The sequence below is a fragment of the Anguilla anguilla genome, chromosome 8 (genome assembly GCF_013347855.1).
Source record: "Anguilla anguilla isolate fAngAng1 chromosome 8, fAngAng1.pri, whole genome shotgun sequence".
NCBI classification, from domain to species: domain Eukaryota; kingdom Metazoa; phylum Chordata; class Actinopteri; order Anguilliformes; family Anguillidae; genus Anguilla; species Anguilla anguilla.
In genome coordinates this window covers 30,148,074-30,167,737 of record NC_049208.1, presented here as the reverse complement: position 1 = coordinate 30,167,737, position 19,664 = coordinate 30,148,074, and the positions used below count along the sequence as shown (strand labels likewise).

The 19,664-nt window shown below is 46.9% G+C and overlaps 2 protein-coding genes across 6 annotated transcripts in view; one reads left to right on the top strand and one right to left on the bottom strand.

Annotated features, from left to right (window-relative positions):
• Nucleotides 1-6,936, bottom strand: part of smarcc1b (SWI/SNF related, matrix associated, actin dependent regulator of chromatin, subfamily c, member 1b) — a 28,352-nt gene extending 21,416 nt beyond the window's left edge. For all 5 annotated transcript variants that reach the window (XM_035429515.1, XM_035429519.1, XM_035429516.1 and 2 more), the window contains exons 1-8: nucleotides 6,705-6,936; nucleotides 4,526-4,645; nucleotides 3,627-3,712; nucleotides 3,326-3,407; nucleotides 2,962-3,054; nucleotides 2,480-2,549; nucleotides 1,789-1,858; nucleotides 1,318-1,393 (exon numbers count right to left, since the gene is read on the bottom strand). In XM_035429515.1, coding sequence (XP_035285406.1) covers nucleotides 1,318-1,393; nucleotides 1,789-1,858; nucleotides 2,480-2,549; nucleotides 2,962-3,054; nucleotides 3,326-3,407; nucleotides 3,627-3,712; nucleotides 4,526-4,645; nucleotides 6,705-6,890 — 783 coding nt within the window. In that variant the 5' untranslated portion in view covers nucleotides 6,891-6,936. The remainder of the gene's footprint in view (nucleotides 1-1,317; nucleotides 1,394-1,788; nucleotides 1,859-2,479; nucleotides 2,550-2,961; nucleotides 3,055-3,325; nucleotides 3,408-3,626; nucleotides 3,713-4,525; nucleotides 4,646-6,704) is intronic.
• A 771-nt stretch (nucleotides 6,937-7,707) lies between these two features.
• Nucleotides 7,708-18,106, top strand: LOC118233614 (KAT8 regulatory NSL complex subunit 1). The gene is made up of 13 exons (XM_035429419.1): nucleotides 7,708-8,437; nucleotides 8,825-9,352; nucleotides 9,436-9,473; nucleotides 11,646-11,743; nucleotides 12,330-12,501; nucleotides 12,983-13,136; nucleotides 13,646-13,840; nucleotides 13,952-14,073; nucleotides 14,360-14,487; nucleotides 14,792-14,918; nucleotides 15,319-15,422; nucleotides 15,963-16,143; nucleotides 16,718-18,106. Exons 1-13 carry the CDS (start codon nucleotides 7,708-7,710, stop codon nucleotides 17,075-17,077), a joined length of 2,937 nt encoding a protein of 978 aa, XP_035285310.1. The 3' UTR covers nucleotides 17,078-18,106.
• The last annotated feature ends 1,558 nt before the right edge of the window (nucleotides 18,107-19,664 follow it).

The window sequence follows — 19,664 nt, the reverse complement described above, 5'->3', positions numbered from 1 at the left end:
TTCCAGTCCAGGTTTTTTTTTTCTTCCAGTCCAGTTTTTTTCTAATTCCAGTCCAGGTTTTTTTTTCTTCCAGTCCAGTTTTTCTTTCCATCCAGTCCAGGTTTTCTTTTTTTTTTTTTTTTTTTTTTTTAATCTCACAAGTCATTTCTCAGTAAAAGGACACCTAGGCCTTTTAACAGTTCTAAAATCAATGCGCTACAAAATCCAGCATTCTAAAACAGTTTAAGGGGAGGTAACACCGTCAGTAACAGTGATTTTGGTTCCATATGGCCAATTTTGATATTTTTTGATATTCTGCTTCTATAACTTCTACAGTTTCATAAAATGAACAAACTAAAGGTAGATAATTGTTATAAATAGTTCATTAGATGATAATATAACACCATCGTCAAGTACACAAAGCATAAAATGAGCTTATGATAGCATCTTTTATGATTAAATGCCTCTGCCGTTTTAAAACTGACCTGGTTGAATCATATATCGTTAAAAAGCTTGTTTCCTGGAGCGTACTGCTAGAATGACCATAGGTTCAAACAGTTCATAAAACTCAGTTTAGTTAAAAATAAAAAGAGAGAGAGAGAGAGAGAGATGAAAAGTACAGTATGGGGATGTGGAAATATATTTCATAATTATTTATATGCCAATATTAAATCAATTTGATTCTTTGAAGGCACAACAATTGCATTGCCAATGAATATTAGGTTAGAAAATACAACGTTTGCCCGATTTAACGGGACGTATTAACCACGCCCACTTCCGGTCTTCTATCCGAATACAGATACACAGACAGATAATTTTGTTGTTGAACAGATACAGATACAGATAATGACGTCTCTGCACATCCCTACTCTCCATGTAGACACAGCCGACAAAATAAATGGTAGGATTTTATTTAACTCGGCAGCAGACAGAGTTAAATAAGTCACACTGAAAGAGCCCCCAGGTGTTTCCTAATGGTCATATTTAAATGCCAGACTGAAAGATGAAGCGGGGCTCAGGCTAAAGCACTGCACAGGAATAATTACATGCAGTAAAAGCAATAACTCTTCTTCATTTGCTAAGCCGATGCCCTTATCCGTGGCCTACATTGTATAACTTTTTCAATACTGTACGTGTACACAGCTGATAATGTACAGCAGCCATTCGGGTTAAGTGTGTTGCTTAATGATGCAAAACCACAGTACAGCCCCATTACGGAGTCTCCGGTCGCCGCTGCACATTTGCAGTCTGGCTATTCAAACCTTCATCTTCAGCAGCAGAACCCAGGATGACATAAGAGGAGATATTTTTTGGGGGGGGGGGGGGGTCTGTTCCTACCTTCCAGGGTTTCTCTGCATTGGGTGGGTCTTCCACGTCTGCCTCCACATCACTGGTAGACACCCAGGTATCATAGCTGCGGAATGGGAGGGCAGAAGGGAGCAGCCCCAGGGGCAAATTGAAAAGCACGTCCGGGCGATGAGTTCATTTTTACCCTCAGTGAGATCTATGCTCAGCAGTGAATTCAGAGCAGCCATTTTAATGTGTAAACACACAGAATTGCAGACTAAGATCACAGACACTGAATTAAGCGCCAACCCCAATCAAAAACATGCGATAATTCCATTGGGAGAATATTAGAGAACACGGAGCTGGTTTCTCTGGCCCCTCTCTGATCTCGCGCTGGATGAGGCTGCCCCTCTCTGATCTCGCGCTCACGTTGGCCTCACATGCGAGCTTGCTGGCGGCCCCGGCGTGCGGGTGACAGCACGCGGTGCGCCGGGCTGGCCTGCGTGCAGGTGTGTGCCTCACCTGTCCGGGTACATCCCCCAGTGCACGAGCACCTGCTTGTCCCTGCGCATGACCGGGCGAAGCCACTCCTCTGGAAGGGAGGAAAGACCTCGCATCAGCCCTCCGGCTCCAGCACATACACAGCATCCCTATACACACCCGATTACAGCTGTGTCTATCCCTATCTGTTCATCCAACACAATTACCTGCATCTCTATTCCAGACACCAGGAGCCAACAAACCTTGGATCCAGATATGTTCATGCGAAAGCGCTTTAAAACACATGTTCTGTTGTGCGTTACAACTTACCACAGTTCATGTTTAACGCCCTCTTTTCTCATTAATCTTACCTTCTGAATATCATTGCTTGACTTCAGGAAGAAGAAATATCCCTATACAACAGATGAATTGCGCTCCTCCTAGTACTGTATTTGGGTTAAGACAGATGTCTGCTGAACACCAGCATATTATTATCTTACATCAGTTTTAATAAGTTGCATGCAAACAAGCAAGGAAGACTGGGGAATTTAACAGCTGGAAATATTTTTATATATGTCAATAATTTTAAGGTTTTATAATAAAATTTACAAGCAGAATTCAATCACAGGAGAGCTGAAAGGTTCTGCCATAGTGTGTGTGTGTATGCAAGTGTGTGCGTGTGTTCATGAGATTGTCTGGGCCTCAAAAAATCTCGCCGACACCCAAAACTGACCTTCCTCCACTGAGGTTGGAGACGGGTAGATGTGGTGTGTGGCTTTAGCCTTCTCCTCTGTGACAGACCCCTGAAACAGAGACAGACACAGACACATGAGCACATGTCCCACGTAGTCCACAGCTGTAATACATAAGGCACACCCCTAAACTGTGCGTCACTGGTCCTCAGCTTGCACACTGGTACTATGGGCAATGCCCCACCTGGGAATCAAACCCGCAACACTGGACTAGCAACCCCAGTTCCCTAACCATTATCCCACACCGCCACTCAATTTGTCAGCCATAGAGCTGCAAGTCCACAAAGTAACAGCGAAAGATTCCCGCTGTTAGCTTCTGTCAGGTCTGTAATGAAACAACAGGTACCCAACATGACTGTCAGCAATTATTTTCCCCCACATGGTTTACACCTCAATCTCAGTCTAATAATCACCAACCTCCCTGCCTCCCTTCTCCCTCCCTCCCTCCCTCCCAGCCCAGCACCTGGTGTCTCTTAATGATGTCCTTGAGCTTGCTGGCCTGTTTCTGCTCGATTTCTGGGGCCAGGAACACGAGCGGCCGCACCAGGCAGTTGTTCTGAAAGCACATTCGGGTTAGGGTGACGCATTCCGCTACACATGGGCCAGGAGCGCTCCTTAACCAGCCGCCAGAGCACCAGCCGAACCCCCAGCATCCAACAAACAGCAGGATCACACTCAAACCAAAGCCACCAAGAGGATAAACAGATGGTAGGGAGCTATATTGTAGAACTACCACAGAGCTTTATGGAAAAGGAAGTGCAACAAGCCAGAAGCTTTCGCTGGGTACGGTCTCCATGGATTTGTGTTTGAAAAGAATAGATTAGTACCTGCACGAGGGTCTTCTCCACATTCATAAACATCTCCACATTCCTGTCCATCCTGGAGGGGTTCTGCAGATCAAACCTGCGCCTGTGGACACAGGGAAGGCCGGTCACCAGCAGCCTAGTCTCTGTTACAGGCTTGAGTCTTTACGGTATATAACAACAAAGAGCTAGAGTCCTGTGAGGTGAGATCACTAATGACCACCCCCATATCAGTATTATATACCAAAGCCCTGACAGTCATCCATTCTATTCTGGTTAATTAACAACCCAGACACCACAGATAAAAGCACAACTTCTGACTCACCAGCCTTGTTCAGTCTTGAACTTGTATACTGAGCCCAGGATATGACACAGAGCGCCCCCTGCCTTGAAGTCCAGGAAGCACTTGGTCTGATGAGAGGGAACCGACAAGAGAACACCATCAGCATATAGACAATCACTTACAGCACAAAGGCTTGGCAAGGAAACTGTTGTTGAAGGTGGCTTCCTCTGGATGAATTTCTTCAAGCAAATCTACAGCAACGTTCTGCAAACGAAGTGTGAACGTAGCTCTATCTTGAGAACTAGCATGTTGCTAGATATCAAACTTAAACATAGCTATGTAGCTTAATTTGGGTGGCACATATGTGTAAGGTGGAATGCCCAACACTTCATTTTAATGTTATGCAACATGCAAGCAAGGAGTTAACACTTAAAGTTAACTCCTTGCTTGGATGTTAATGCTTGAAACCAAGAAAGGAACCATAATGTAAGAATAAGCAGCAAGCAATTTAGCCATAGCATGTATATTTTCTGAAACAAAAGATAGTCAGCCTTCTTTCTAAAAAGCTACCTCTAGCTACCTAATGTTAACCAACAACTACTTAGACTTCATAGTTTTTGACTGAAAGAGCAATACATTATTAGTCTATAGAAATATCAGCAACGTAAACTATGTGTTCTACATGCGAGTACTATGAAGACTGAATAGGTGATGGGCTTGGTTTAAGTGTGCTGGTTTTCCTTGAAGAAGATACATATTTAATTATAGCAGCAGCATGTATTACCTGAAGAAAATACACAGTCTTTGGTTTAGAAATGAATTTCTCTAAACCATACAAAAACAGTTCTTGAATTTTCAAGGTAAGTGAGAGACTGATACTCAAAGGCAGTGTGGTGAGTAGCCCACGGGCGCTGGCACTAGTCAGAGAAAGAGGCACTCACTGGCAGCTTGGTGAGAGCAGGGTTGCTCACTCTCCTGCCGAAGGCATCTTCCTGGAACTGCAGCAGTTGGACCACGAGCCCAGCCAGAGACTTGTTGGAAGGAGAGTCTGTCTGGACATACTACAGAGGACCGGTGCTCGTGTTACACACCGAAAGCATGGCGGCAAGAGCGAGTCCATTTGAATGTTTGATGTTTTCATAAACACACGTAATCTTTCAGATCAACTGCATGAGCGTGCAGGTACATCCCTTGCTGCCATTAGTTTCAAACAGGACAGTACTAGTTGGATGACAATATTGCATTGCTATTGATTACTGATGTTGGCATTACCACTGCTTTCCTTGGAGTGATTATTGACCTCAGACGAACAGAAAATGAAACATTATAAAAATACATCTATGGGACTGGAACAGCAAACAGGAATCTTATTAACAAGACAAGCCTGTCTTGACATTCATTGTAATGCACACTATGACAGTGATACATTGCGAATCATTTAAAATACATTTCCAGTGAATAATCAAGAGAGGGAGTAATAGTACAGATATGCATTATGCATCCCAGGTTTCAAATGGACAACATAAAATGAAGAAAAAGTCGTTCTTGCAATCCGTTCAGCATAAAGATGATTTGGATGAGTTTGCACAGGAATTGTGTAATTACAAAAGGTGGAAGATTGGATTAAGTCCCCACAGACAATAATAACATACTCTTCCAGGAAAGAGCATTAGCCAACACATTAGTGATGATAATCACAATGATGGATTGCATTTATATAGTACGTTTTACAGGCTCGAAACACATTACAGTGTAAAGGAGCCTTGTCTCACCCACTACCAACGTTCAGAGGCCACTTGGGTGATAATCACCAGGCATTTTGTGCAAAAATATATACACCACATCAGCTAAAGTGGAGGGTGGGAAATTAACACAGTTAAAGTTGTGGGTCCAAGTTGAACTATGCGGTTGTTCCCTGCACTTGGAACGGTACTTCTCTCTAGGGTTTTCGACACACTTCCTGGTTATGGTTATACACTTTGTTGTACGTCGCTCTGGATAAGAGCGTCTGCCAAATGCCTGTAATGTAATGTAATGTAATGTTCTTTCCACAGGTTCTCAGGCATTGAGTTTCACTGTATTGCGCGAAACTGTATAGTATGAATTTGGAGACGTGTGCGCTAGCCAATGTTCTTTTCTGGAATTGTGTAACATTACTGTCTCCGAGGACTTCGTCTTGGCAAATTTTCCAGCTTGTCTATCAGACACTTGCCTATGGTATTCTGGACAGATCACAAATCGATGTTAAAAAATTAACAACGAATGCATGCAAACACCAAGTATGTTCACATACGTTTTAAGCTACGGTACAGGAAGATATCGACCTACGGTAAAGTTAAATTTCTCATTTGTACTCGCAAAGAAGACTTTAGGCGGCAAGCGTGACTGTTCGCAACAAATCAACCAGTTTCGAGGACGCGTGATCCAATTTGACACTGCTACGCCCCCTTACGCACGCGTATTATTAACAACACACTTGCCAGAATAGAAAATAAGTCACATTACTCCAAAAGGTTCGCTATAATGGAACAGGAAATCTGAACTGGAAACAGTAACGAAAAATACTACGTTTAATCTCTACAAAGAAAAGCGATTGGTCTCCCTGTCACCTTTGCAGGGCAATTTGTCAATTTCTTTATTAAACACTGATGTATACGTGCTATCAAAAGCAACGTGTTTGCAACGTTAACTCGAAAGCTGATTTTAAGTGGGCCACTTGGGAAAAGACAGTGCTGAACTGCATCCACCCCTTTTACTAACGTAAAAGCTTGTCGGCTAGCTAGTGGTGTTGACACAGCTCACTTTTACACCATCACAAAGGTAGCCACACAATTTCGTGACGTTCCATTGCCCACTTCTACTGCTATCGTGCGTAGGTGTCATACTAATTATTGTGCAAAACCCACTTCACCCCTCGTTTAGCTTGCTAACCTATTAAATTGTAGATAGCTAACTAGAAGCTACATACTGTAGACACCTAACTTAAATATCCTGTTTGCCAGTTAACTTGACTGCTAACTATAGCGTATGTTAACGTTCAACAACAACAGGCCACATAATGCATTGCCTTGAAGAAAGAGCGCAGCTAATTGGCTCGCTATATACAGTTAGTCAGCTAACCTTTTTATAATGCTTTCCAATCCACATGCGAACAGACTCCAATTGCGAGACTGTTTCCGAACTTTCCCAAAATTTCGAGGAAGGGCCACCATCTTTTTTCTTGCTAACCGAGGTAACATTTCCCGCATGGCTGGCCGGTGGTGCGCCCGAAACCGTTCCTCCAGTTGCCGTAGCCGTCGAAGCCATTGCCGTTACCGGTCTTCTCCATCCGCAGAGGCCGCGAGAAGCCTTGCGCATCCGCCCCTTCCTAGCATAGGTCTCGCGATAAGATACAGCGCTTAATGGGAATAGTAGTTCGCTCAAGATTGGCACAAACAATTGAGTTTGACAAAGAAATTACATAAGTAACGGATATGTCTGTTATCTACAAAATGTCTATACATTTGTATAAATATGAGAATCTGTGTTTTCTAATACATTTATATTGATAAAGCACATACAGCTTGTGGATTTATTTGGTCTGACTAACAGCCAGGTCTCTGAATATTAATTGTGAAATGGCTGCATTGCCAAATTAAGTGGTCATAAGTGGCACAAAACAAACTAACGGCAAAGGGGAGGCAAAGTTGTGTTTGTCGCACTATATTTAGTGAATAAATCGGAAAAAAACACAAACATATTACACTACTACTACTACTACTAAGTTACTATTATGACTGCTAATATCGCCGTGTCTAGCCTACTACTATAAAATTGCTTCAATATTATTCTATACACATTATGATAATGTTAATTATTTGCTCATTTAATTGTTTTTACAAGAGAAACAAAGTGTAAATTTCAAGTTCAAATGCAATTTGAGCTTTGGCAATTGTCTGGCGCCTGCGCATTGCGTAAAAGAAAGCTGACTGCCACACAGAGGGGAGAGGCAGTGACGGGCTAGTCAGCAGCCTCGCTACCCGAGAACGCAAGGTCGCTGCGGCGAAAGTGTTTCAGTTTTGCTGCTGCCTGGCCATGCCAACGGACCGACACGGGGATGTATTATTATTTCAATTGGCCTAAAATGAGCGGTAATGCAGCGGGTGTGGGAGGTGGGGCTGCTGGGATACTGCACAGAACACTGGGCAGCGGGGGAGGAGGCTGCGGCGAGCTGGTCAACGGTGACGGAACCTGCGCTGCGGCTGCTACCGCCACTACCACAACTCTAGCGCAGTGCTCAGAAAGAGAAACCAGCGTCGCCGAGGCCCAAGCGTATAACAATCGGAATAATACTTCCTACATCGATGCAGACGTAACAGGGGAAAATAATGACGGGCATGTTGTGAACAATATGGATAATGCAGAGGAGAACAGGCGGTGTGCGGATTCGGGAGAATATGTGCTAGGTTGCCTCAGTGCAGTTAATGGACAAGACGTTCATCTGAAGGAAGCTGGTAGCATTAATATTGATCACAAACCCAGCGGCTCCCAGCACGGGGGCGGGCATAGCTGTTTTATGGCCGCTGCGTCGAGGAAGACTGCGAGCAGGCAGCAGCGGGGTAATACTGGCACAAGTAAGAATACGAACGGAGAGTCCATCTCTGCCGAGAACGAAGGAAGCTCATTGACAGCTACCGCTGAGAATGGCTCTCGGAAGCCTGATCTGACTGTCACTAAGCGCCGTGGGTGCAGTATGAGCAGAGCGCCAAAGAGGGTGTGTTTTGCAGGAACAACGACAATAGCACACTGCGGCATCTCGGATTCTGGAGCTCGTGGTCCTAGGTTGGGTTACTCTCCGCTCAGGAGCACCGGGGGTAAGAGTGTTTTATTACTAAAAAACTATAACCACACAGATACTCCGCAACCCGGATACCGAACACCCACCACAGATGGACATCATCGGGGAAGCAGCCGTGAGTATGTACCCGGCTGTGACAGATCAGATAACTCGATCAGACAAGCTTCAGTGTGTCCACCAAGTGCGGTAACAAACAGCTGTGTGGATAATATTAATAGCACGGATGGACGGCCGCCCAGAACTGCTAAAGGCCGCGTAAGATTGTACAGGGTCCGTTCTTTCGTGGCTACAACATTGGGTTACAATAACAGAGGAAACGGTGGTGTTACTTTGAACGGCGTCACAGATGGCACGCGGGGCGGGAGTACTGTCAATCCCGTGCTCCCTCAGGCACGTCCTTTAGGTGGCCATAAGGGTCTCCCAGACGGCCAAGAAGGGCAGTCGGGGTCTGGTGCCCAAGCGTGCGGTGTCGTCAGCAGCCGCGCTATTGGTAGAAAAGGCCCAGAGAGACACACCAATAGCATTGTTCAGAACGATAACATTCAAGTACCTAAGGAACAGACTGTGGAGCAAAATGGTGTGGAATTAACCCAGAACAATGCCACAGGGGTATGTGGGGACCCGGCTGAGGGCACAGCCCTGGGAGCAGAGAGGGTGCCTGTGGAAACCCTTAGTGCAGAGGCGCTGGAAGCAGGTGCCAGCCAGGCCCAGCACAGGCAGGGGCAGCTGGAGGAGCGTACAGAGAGGTTGTGGCGCCGCCTGCAGGTGGTGCAGGTGAAGCAGATGGAGAGGCATGTCGTACAGCAGTTGCAGGGGCTGGCGGGGGCCATGGGCCCGAGGAGAGAGGGAGGACGGGCCCGCTTGCAGCAGGCCTCAAGGCCCCCGCACATGCCCAGTTCTGGGGAGCTGAGCAGGCTGGCCAGGAGTTGCAGTGAAGCCCTCCGTACAGCAGAGGGAGCTCTTGACTCTGACCACACTGCCAGTAGCTCTGGAGGGGAGAGTGAGAGTGAGGAGAGAGATGGGGACTCCACCCCAGCTTGGAAGAACACAATGTGAGTATTGCACACACATTAACACTTTGTAACATAACTGCATTTATCCTGCAGGCTGTGAATCCAAACTGCTCTTAACCTACAGGGTTAGGACTCTACCTTCCAGGTGTACTGTATACATGTCAATGATCCTTTACAGGTTGTGGGTGTGAATTTCTTCTGCAATAGGAACCTTTCTATGTTTGTGTGTGGTTTGCCTGCACACTGCAGGTTAGAGTTACAGAACAGTGGTTTGATTATATGTATGTGCGAGCTACATGACACCAGTTGGGTATATACATTAGCTGAAGCACCGTGGTGTTCCATATATTTTGTGGGGAAATATTCCTTATTAACACACTGCCACTGCTGCAGGAAGCCAGCACATTTGAAGTGGTCTAGTGGCACATTTTCACTTTCACTGGGCCCCTGGTGCTCCGCAAGTTCCCCATGCCTGCTAAAGGCTAACCATAATTACTGGAGTTTTGGGGTTATTCCAGAAGTCCCCTTCCAGATTGAACTGCTTCCAAAGCCAGTTAATTGTCAACTGAACGTTGGTTTCAAGTCCAGGTATCAAGTTCCATTTTCAGTTGCAGCATGTAAATTCAGTGGAACTTCACTCAGTTACACTGAAATCCATCTCATTAGAGATGTGCAAAAAAGATTAGTGAAATACATGGAACCGTTTGGAAAATGCTGTGTCCCTTTGTCCCTCTTTGCTTTTATGATGCTTAATTGCAGTGCTTTTATATTTTTGTGAGGGAAACCCTTTGCAGCTTTTGTTGGCCGTTTTATTTGCATTGTTTTTGAGTGGTTGCCCACTCTTGCTTTGATCACCACAAGGGGGATATTTGTCTATGAAAAAAACAGGCAGCAAAATATTTTATGTATCGTTCAAAAACATGTACATTTGCGCTGATGTGATGGGAAATTAAACCTTAACCAGGTGTTTCGTTTAGCAAAACAAAATGGCTGAGCTGAATGGAAATTATCCTTTCATTTCCTTCACTTAGGATCTCAAAGGTCCAGTCAAGCACCCAATTCTGCCATTGATTTTTGTATTTGGCCTCTTGGGGACCCTGACCCTCTGTGAGGCATTTGATGCTTTTATCATTAACATCATGTAGAGTAATAGCCTAATAACAGCCCGTAAACACCTTGAGCAATCTGCAAACGTCCAGGCAGATGCGTTTTTCAGGACCACACATGCTGACTATCGAAGGTTATTTTCATGATGGTGATGATGACGGTCAGGGGTGATGTCATATGATGATGAGGGTCGCTCAGTGATGGGCAAGAGGCTTACCACACCGGCCAAAAATAGCTTCCATTGAATCGCTAAGCTGAACGCCTCACACGCAGCTGCATTGCATCTGATCAGACAACACCGTTGGGAAAAGACCTCATCCTTAATACAGATACTGGGTCAGGCTGGGCACAGAGGGCTGGCTGTCTCCTAGATTAGTGTAGAGGGGGGTGAAGTTTCTTTAATCTGGGTTTCATCTTCCCGAGTCTGCTTCTGCCTCACAGTTAATATGGCCCTTAGGTTTCTCTTAGCTGTGTTTTCTCGGGGAAAACCACGGATCCTCTGATGTTCCATATTTGCAGTACCATTGCGTCTCCATCAGACGTGGCAAGGTTGGATTATTACACGTTCACTCGTGCCTCCCTGGAGAACTATGGGAAATGTGGAAGGGAAGGCGACTGAGAAGTTTGAATGGCGGTGTGTCTTAAACTCTCTGCTTTCTCCCTCGCCCAGCCAGAACAGCACTGAATGGCAGTGGGCGAAATGCCGGGCGGGGCTGGGCAGCAGGTGGGTGTGGCTGCAGGCTCAGGTGTCAGAGCTGGAGTACCGAATCCGCGCCCTGACGGAGCTGTATACCCACCTGAGACAGGGCAAGGTACTCTCAATGTGACTCTGACACACAGATGACGCCATTTGCAGTGTGGCGGTGCGTGGTTGTCTCTGTCTTAATGCTAGAATGTGTGTCTGTGTGGTACATGGCAGTTGAGTGAACGGGAGCATGACCCTGCTTGTACACTACTGAACAGCGTGTGCTGCTTGGTGTGAGTGACTCAGGCATAGGTGTTTCAAAGAGCAGCGTATTTTTCCTGTATTGTTTGCTGCATCTGCGGTGTATGTGGGGTTGCCCTGGTAACCGTCGCTGTAACTCTGATCTGTGTCTCCCTCAGGGTAGGGGTGTCCTACAGCCCACCAGCAGCCCGCCCCTCCCAGTGACCCCCTTGCGTGCGTCCCGGCCCTCTCACCCTCCAAACAGCTCCCTCTGCAGGTCGGTGAAAATTAATGCACAGTTACATGCATCACACACACACACACACACATGCACACGCACACCCACACCCCACACGCCCACACCCACGCACACACACATGCACACGCACACCCACGCACACACACACAAATGCCCACGCACACATTCACACACAAAAACACACACACGAGCACACACACCCGCACAGACCGTGCTAAACCATTCCTACCAGGTATGCTCTTCTCCGGCCCCTGCTGAGGGAATTGAAACCTCGGTCGGTCACGGTCATTTGAATGGACGGCTGAATTTGACTGGGCTGAGACACACCCTGCTGTGATCTGGCCTGTTTATCTTCTCTGTGGAGAAACATCAGGCCGTAGTCATTTGGCATCAAAGACATCCCATGCTTTATAGTTTTTAATAAAGGGAAACCCAGGACAATGAAGCGAGAAGAATTCTCGGTGTTTTAGTGATGTTTCATATAGTTTAGAGCTCCTTATTCCTGCGGACGCTAACCACTGTAAATGCCGTATGCTGTGAATGTTTTACGACTGGCCCAGAGCTCTGTGCGGCCACTGCACTGGTTCTCCTCTGTTCCTCCCAGCGCCTCCGAATTGCCCCAGAATGCCCTCAGGAAGAAGCCGACGGAGGAGTCCCCCCACCCGCCCCCCGAACCCCCGGGCTCCCCCCCTTCCGCTGCCAGGGCCCGCCCCCTGCTGCGACAGCGCCGGCGCAAGCTGATCCGCCTCGGGGGGTCCGTGCCGCTCGCAGCAAAGGTGACCGAGCCGGAAGCTTCCGGAAACATCCGGGACTCTGTGTCATTGTAATGCCATCATGGTGGTTCATCGCCTTTAATCAGCACTGCTCGCTCCTGGTCCTGGACAGCCACAGAGTCCGCTGGGTTACTCAGCACATAGCTGATCGATTGAAGCAGCTGATCAGGCAGTTATCTGACATCACATGCTTTCTTGGGTTGTAATAGGTTGCTGATTTTAAGGGGGAAACAAGTCCAAGTTCTCAAGTTGGTCTCCCCTGCATTAGATCATGCAGTTGGACGTGTATCATTTCCATGAAGTTCTGTACTCTTTAAATTGGGTCAGCAGAGAGGATTTGTAACCCACGGATATGTGGAGTCCAGCTAAACTGTGTCCACTCTGCCTTCACCACTACAGGTGCTTCAAAATGCTTGATGTCTGACCACGGTCATGAGTTGTTGTTTTTTTTTTCTTTTCTTTTCTCTCTCTTTCCCTCCCCCAGGCTGTGAGCATGCAGTGCTGGTGTACACCCCCAGCAGTCTGTGTACTGTGTGCAGACAGCCCTCCCCGCTGTCCCATTGATAAAGGGGCGTCACCATGGGTACAGTGGGCCCAGCTGGACCTCTGTCTGCACCCCGTCCTGTCCTTTCCCCCTGGTGAGTACCACTTCAGAAACTGGTAGAAGGGTGGAGGCCTCCTTAAGATCCTCTGATCATAGTCAAGATAATGCCCTCTTTTCACGATGGTCAACGCAGCACTTATTCCCATCTGTGGCTTGCACAGATTAATCAATGACTCATTGTTTTTTTTTGTTTTTTTTACTTGTTCACTGCAGCTTGGTGAAACATTTCTCTTATCTGTTTCTACTGAAAATATATTTTTAAAATTGAAAATGAAAGAAAGACTGGGTTTTCCCCCAGAATGCCACTAGTCCGGTGACACACCCGGGCCTTGCTTTTTAGGGAGTGGAAGATTAAAAAAAGCATATTTGTGGGTATGTAATGTGAGACATGCCTCTGATATGAGTATATGTGTTCAGTCCTTTGTCCTCGAGGTCTGTTTTCTGAACATAATCAGCAGTACTGAATTATGCGCAGCTGTTTGCCATCGATGTGCAGACGTTGTGGATGTGCCCCCATGTAGCTGTACGTGTGTGTTTGGACAGACGTGCCCCTGGCGCTGCGGTGTGGAGTCCCGCCGCGGGCCGGCCCCCGCTCCCACAAACCCGCGCGGCCGGCGGGGATGCCGCCTCCGCCCTCCTGGCTGGCCAGGCGGGGCCCGGGCTCCCAGAAGCCGGGCAGGCTGAAGAGAAGACCAGCCTGCGCCCCCCCGCTGCACGGCATCCTCCCCCCTGCCCACGGTACTGCTGGGCCCCGCCCACTCTGTGATGCCGCGCGAAGCGCGCGAACCTCCCGTTAGCTTAGCCTGCTTCTCTAACGCGCTGCCTCTCCCCCCCCGCGTCCCTCCGCAGACAGAACAGGCGAGCGGCCCCAGAGAGGCCTGGTCAATCTGCCGTTCCTCTGCCAACGGACGTGTTCCACAGACCTCACCTTCCGACCCGCCACCCCCCCGGCGCCCGACACCCCCACACAGGTGAGGCTGCAACGTCAGGTGGAGGAATAGACGCCGCACAGGTCCAGCTGGATCGGTTTCCCAGGGCTCTCCTCTCCATTCCTTCTAGAGAGTTCTCTCAGGCCTACAGGCTCCGGTGGTGTATGGAATACAGCTGTGTGATTTAGCATGACACAGGGCCGCTTTACGGGCTCTTCAGTACAAAGTATTAATCTTTTGTATACTGGTGGTTTTGTATGGTTTTGTTTTTCACATTGTTCAAACTGATTTATTAGTCATTCACTGTCTCTCTCTCTCTCTCTCTCAGCCCACACGCCGTCGGCGAGGGGAGAGCTCTTTTGACATTGATAATCTGGTGATGCCTCTGGGTTTGGCTGGTCTAGGGGGCGGGGCCAGAGTACAGAAACTGCAGTACAAAGAGATCCTCACTCCCAGGTTAGTCACAGACCCTACAAACTCACAAGTACGCAAGACACACAGCCACCACGCACACAGACACAGTGGCCACACACGCCCTGTGGGAAAAAAAATTTCACACATATGAACGCGTTACCTGGGCCATTATTGAACGATGACAGCGGCAACCTCCCGTTGTGCTTTCCCCTCCCTCTCTCTCTCTCTGTCTCTGTCTGTCTGTCTCTCTCTCTCTCTTTCTCACTCTGTCTCTCTCTCTCTCTCTCTCTCTGCCTCTGTCTGTCTCTCTCTCTTTCTCACTCTCTCTCTCTCTCTCCATCTCCAGCTGGAGGCAGCTGGACTCTCCCTCAGCGGTCCCTGCTGGTCAGGTGCCCCCCAGCCCTGATCCCCCTGAAGAGGAGCAGAGGGCCACTGCAGAGCAGGAGCAGGAGAAGGAGCAGGAGGAAGAGGAGGTGTGTCCCTCGTAGAGTTGCTCCTGGGTTCTGTGACTGGGGTGTTTGAGTGTGCGCACTGGAAGTTCATTAGTCTGTCCATCCTTACCTTTAAAGACAAACCTGCCCCTGTGTGCTGTATGTGCGTAATGGGGTGCACACACACATATTTGCATGTGTGAATGTGTTGCTGTGCTGGTTTGTATGTGTGCACACACGCATACTTGTGCGTGTTTGTGACTGTGTTCCTGTGCTGGTTTCTTGCCTGTGTTTGTGACTTTGTTCCTGTGCTGGTTTCTTGCCTGTGTTTGTGACTGTGTTCCTGTGCTGGTTTCTTGCCTGTGTTTGTGAATGTGATCCTGTGCTGGTTTCTTGCCTGTGTTTGTGACTGTGTTCCTGTGCTGGTGTGTATGTGTCTCAGGTGGAAGATCTTTCGGACGCTGCCTTCCTGTACCGGCACGCGCAGTGTGAGCAGAGGGAGAGAAGTCGCTGGGGCAGCTGGGCACAGCGTCGGCGTAGGGGCAGGTACGCACACACGGAATTTAACTGCGCGATACGTTCAAAACTTTGCTGCATATGTGAGACATTAACACTGCTATATATTAAATGTACCATACTTACAACACCTAAGTGTACATGTGCAAACTACAGCATGTACGCACTACTGTTCCACAAGCAAATATGATATGTAAATGTAAAATATGTATATACATTTACAGGTTTGTAAAATCATACACCTGCAAGTGTAACCCATGAAAGTGTAAAACCTTAAGACAGAAATAATTGTAATACAGATACTCAATCCCCTCTGTGCATGTATTTTCAATGGACTTTGCTGATTAGAATGTTCCTAACTGAACATTCTACTGCTGATGTAATAATCACTATTGGTAATTGAAAGCAATGGAGTTCTAGGACACTGACTTAGAACTTTGAAAAAACATTCCAATAATTCTACTCTTCAAGGGGTTAAAATGGAGGCGGGATATTCAGAAACCCATACATGCTTGCTTCGTGCCGTGGAGAAGTCGTTGACATCTGTGCTCCTCTCGCCACCTCTCCCAGGTCCTCCTATCGCGGTGACGGGAAACTGGGCCCCAGGACACCCGAGCAGCCCCCCTCACCCGAACCCAGGGCCCGTTTGCCTTCAGACGGTGGCTCGTGGCCTTCAAGTCCGCAGGAGACTCCCGGCACCCCCGGCCCTGTGGAGGAGTCCTCCTTCTTTGCTCTGGAGGAGGAGCAGCTGGTGAGGAAGGGTGCCATTTAGAGCGGAGCTCTCACGGGGCGCTTGTGGCGGCGGCGGCGCTATGTTTGCGTTTGAGGTGCTTGGGTCGACTCTTCAGAGTCCATCTGTGCAAAAAGCTCAGTGGCAACAGATGAAATTCAACTGTCCTGATTTTCTGTTTCTATCAGGATTAATAAAACGATGATAAGATAGTCATTACATTAGCTTTACGCGTTGGAAACAAAGAGGAAATCAATGAAAATGTTGGTAAGATCCAATAGAACAATATAGATTGCATATTGTTAATTATTCCTAGCCATACTTCCTGGCTCACTGTGGGTATCAACAGGAAGCAATATCCTCAAATCACCATCAGCATTGTACTAATGTATGGTACCAATATGTTTTTTAATTGGCTGTGTCCCTCTTTGTTTTATAGCGGTTGACAAGATGATGTCATGACTGTCTTGTCTCTATTTTATAATAGCTGAATTCTACTCTCTGAGAGGACTTAAGGGTCAACATGCTCAGTACACGTTTCGCACGTCTTCAAACGCAGGCAGTGCACAGAGCCGTTGTTCTTTTTCTGTGTCAGGCGGCGTTGCCATGGGAGCGCCGGTCGTTCCCGCTGTCAGAGGCAGAGCTGCAGTGGCTGCAGGAGGAAGAGGAAGAAGAGCACCCGGAGGACCCTAGCTCCACCAGCGCCCGCAGCCAGAGCACTGACTCGGGCATCTCCGTGGGCAGCCTGGAGCTCTCCCCCATCGCCCTCTTGTCCCCGCCACCACCAGTCCGCCAGGGTCAGGACCTCTCCCCAAAACCCCCGGCCGCCTTCCCCTCCGAAACTCAGGACTCCCCCTCCCTCCAGCCCCCTGAGTCATCCCTGCCCCCTGTTCCCCTCTCCCTTTCCCCTAAGCCACCCCCTCCGCTGCTGCAGACACGCCCAGCCCCCAGCTGAAACGCAGAGCGAGGGAGTGGCCCCGCCTGTTTTGGTACCTCATGACACGCCCACTGCAACCAGCTGGAGGAGGGCCCAACCTGGCCCTGCACCACCCCTGCACCCCGCCCTTTCTCCCCCCCAGTCCACTTCACTGTTGGAAGTCACGCATGATTGGACGGCCCAGTCTGTGCAGTGTATTCTGTTTGTTTGATATTTGGTTTGATATTTGAGTTTGTGTATGCTTTTGTTCGTCTTTGTTTTGCCGTCTATCCCCAGATATTTCTGTTTAATAACAAATTGCAGGCTATCAGTCTATGTCAGCATGTTATTTAAATAGACCTGTTACCGTCTACTTGGGCATTGTATTTACTCAACAGCAAATAGCCACAGATATAAACATAACTTTAACATTATCAAACTAAATAAATTGGACCCTTAAATCAGAAAAGTAGGCTGGACATCCATTGTAATAACAGCATAATCTTTACAAGCTATTTTTCAAACACTGACTGTGTGTCAGTCATTTAATTGGTTTCTAAGGGAGTAGCTTATGGAAAACTGCACTCGGAATTCATAGAAATTTGATTATTAAAGAGGCTAATTTTTTTGTTAGTTTTTTTTTTTTTGGGACAAAATCACCAGATGTAAATTGCAACTCAGTTCTTAAGCTACTGTCCCTTGTGCTAGATTTAAATTAAAAGAATGGAATTGGGTGTATTGTTAGGTATGAGTAAATATGCTCTTTTGTTCTTTTCAGAAGCACATTGTGAGATGTGCCTTTGTCCTCCTGCTTGTTTGTTGGTTTTGTGGAGCTACCCAGCACCCTGTGTGTCAGGGGAACCCCCCCATCACCCCGCACCCCCCCCCCCCTCCCGTAGCGGACTGGTCCTTTCCACTGACAAGAGAGGCCTTGTTGGAGGAAAGAAAAAAAAATTTTGTAGAAAAAAAAAAAGGAAATCACTATGAGTAATAATGAAATACATTACCAGAAAACGCACAGTGCTCTAAATGCGAAGATAACATAAAATAAAACTTCTCAAATGGAAACTGGCCTTTGTTTGACCTCTGTTATTAAGAACAAGCAAACATCTCTGCCAAATATATAAGGAGCTTTATGAAAAATTCCTTTTTTACTTATTTCTCCCACCAAATAGGCAAGTATGGTAACTTGCATGGCATGGATGTAATGGGAGGGCAACAGCTACAACAATTGACAATAGAACATACTTTGTGCATAATAAGCACAATTAGGAATTACTCTCAAATGGTACTGAAATACTGTATAAGCTTACTGCAGTTGAATTTAGCAGAGACATTATCCCTATCCATTACTGAGGCTTAAAAATAATCTACAAATGTAATGTCACTGGCACTTCATCTTTTGGGGTTGAATGGTTGTGAGATTTAAGTGTGAACCCAGATCCTAAAATAAAGAAGTGGGGACCATTGAGCAATGCCAGTGTGCATGCCACATCACTCAGTCTAGTGCAGTGGTCTCCAACCCTGGTCCTGGAGAGCTACAGGATCTGGTAGTTTTTGTTTTCACCTTAAAATCAGCACCCAATTGAGACCCAAGACACCAGGTGAGTTCAGTTAACTGTGTAATCAACTGCTCTAATTGATTCATGAAGTGCAGAGTCACTATGAAAACCAGCAATCGTGTAGAGAGAAGCATAGATGGAAAGGAGAGAGAAACAGAAATTTTGACACCAGGGGGCACTCTTACCATATGTATTAATCACATATGAAGCACAGGAGTGGTCAGCGTGTAATCAAAGTCTAAAAAGAAACACTTTGAAACGCACAAAAACCATGCCAGACCATGCAATTCCTCCAGGACTGGATACTCACACACGTGTCCTACAGAGAAAACTGGGCAAATCTCAGGTGGATCTGACGTCTGAAATGCTACTTAATGTAATCAAATATATGATTTAAGATAATTGATCAGCTCTATGTTCAAGAATAATAAGCATTAGCAGAGGAAGAGTTATCATGATGCCATATGTGCGTTTCTCACAGTCAAGAGATTTTAGTTTTGGATTTTATTTTGCTTTTATAATAACCAAGTAGTCTACCTTGGCTTTTTGGGTAGTCAATATTCTTGGAGGCACAGTATTTGTGTTGGTTTTCTGTTGCATTCTGTTACCCTGGTTCAGTTAGCTAACTGGCTGCATACACCAGCTTGTGGAATTAGTTCTTCTCCATGTTCTCTCTAGAATTAGGGCATAGTAACATGTTCCATACAGGGACCGGTCTTTAATCGGTCATTCACAAACTTATTCAGAAAGGGATACTGTCCTCCTTTCCCATCCCTGGCCATGCCTCCCCCCCGCCCAACCCTAACCCTAACCCTAACCCCCCCCCCCCCCATATTCAGCATATTGCCTATTTGTCAATGCCACCACTAGAGGGCCTCATAACTGCTACAGATAATTTCCACTTGGCACTCAATACATCAGATATAGTTCTTTCACACATATCAATTATTTGAGGATTTGAGGTGAGAGAATGTTGTCTGTTATGCTGTCTGGAGTTTGGGAACTGGTTGGTAATTCCCAGCAACATGTCATGTATTATTTTCAATTTATATAATTGAAAATTA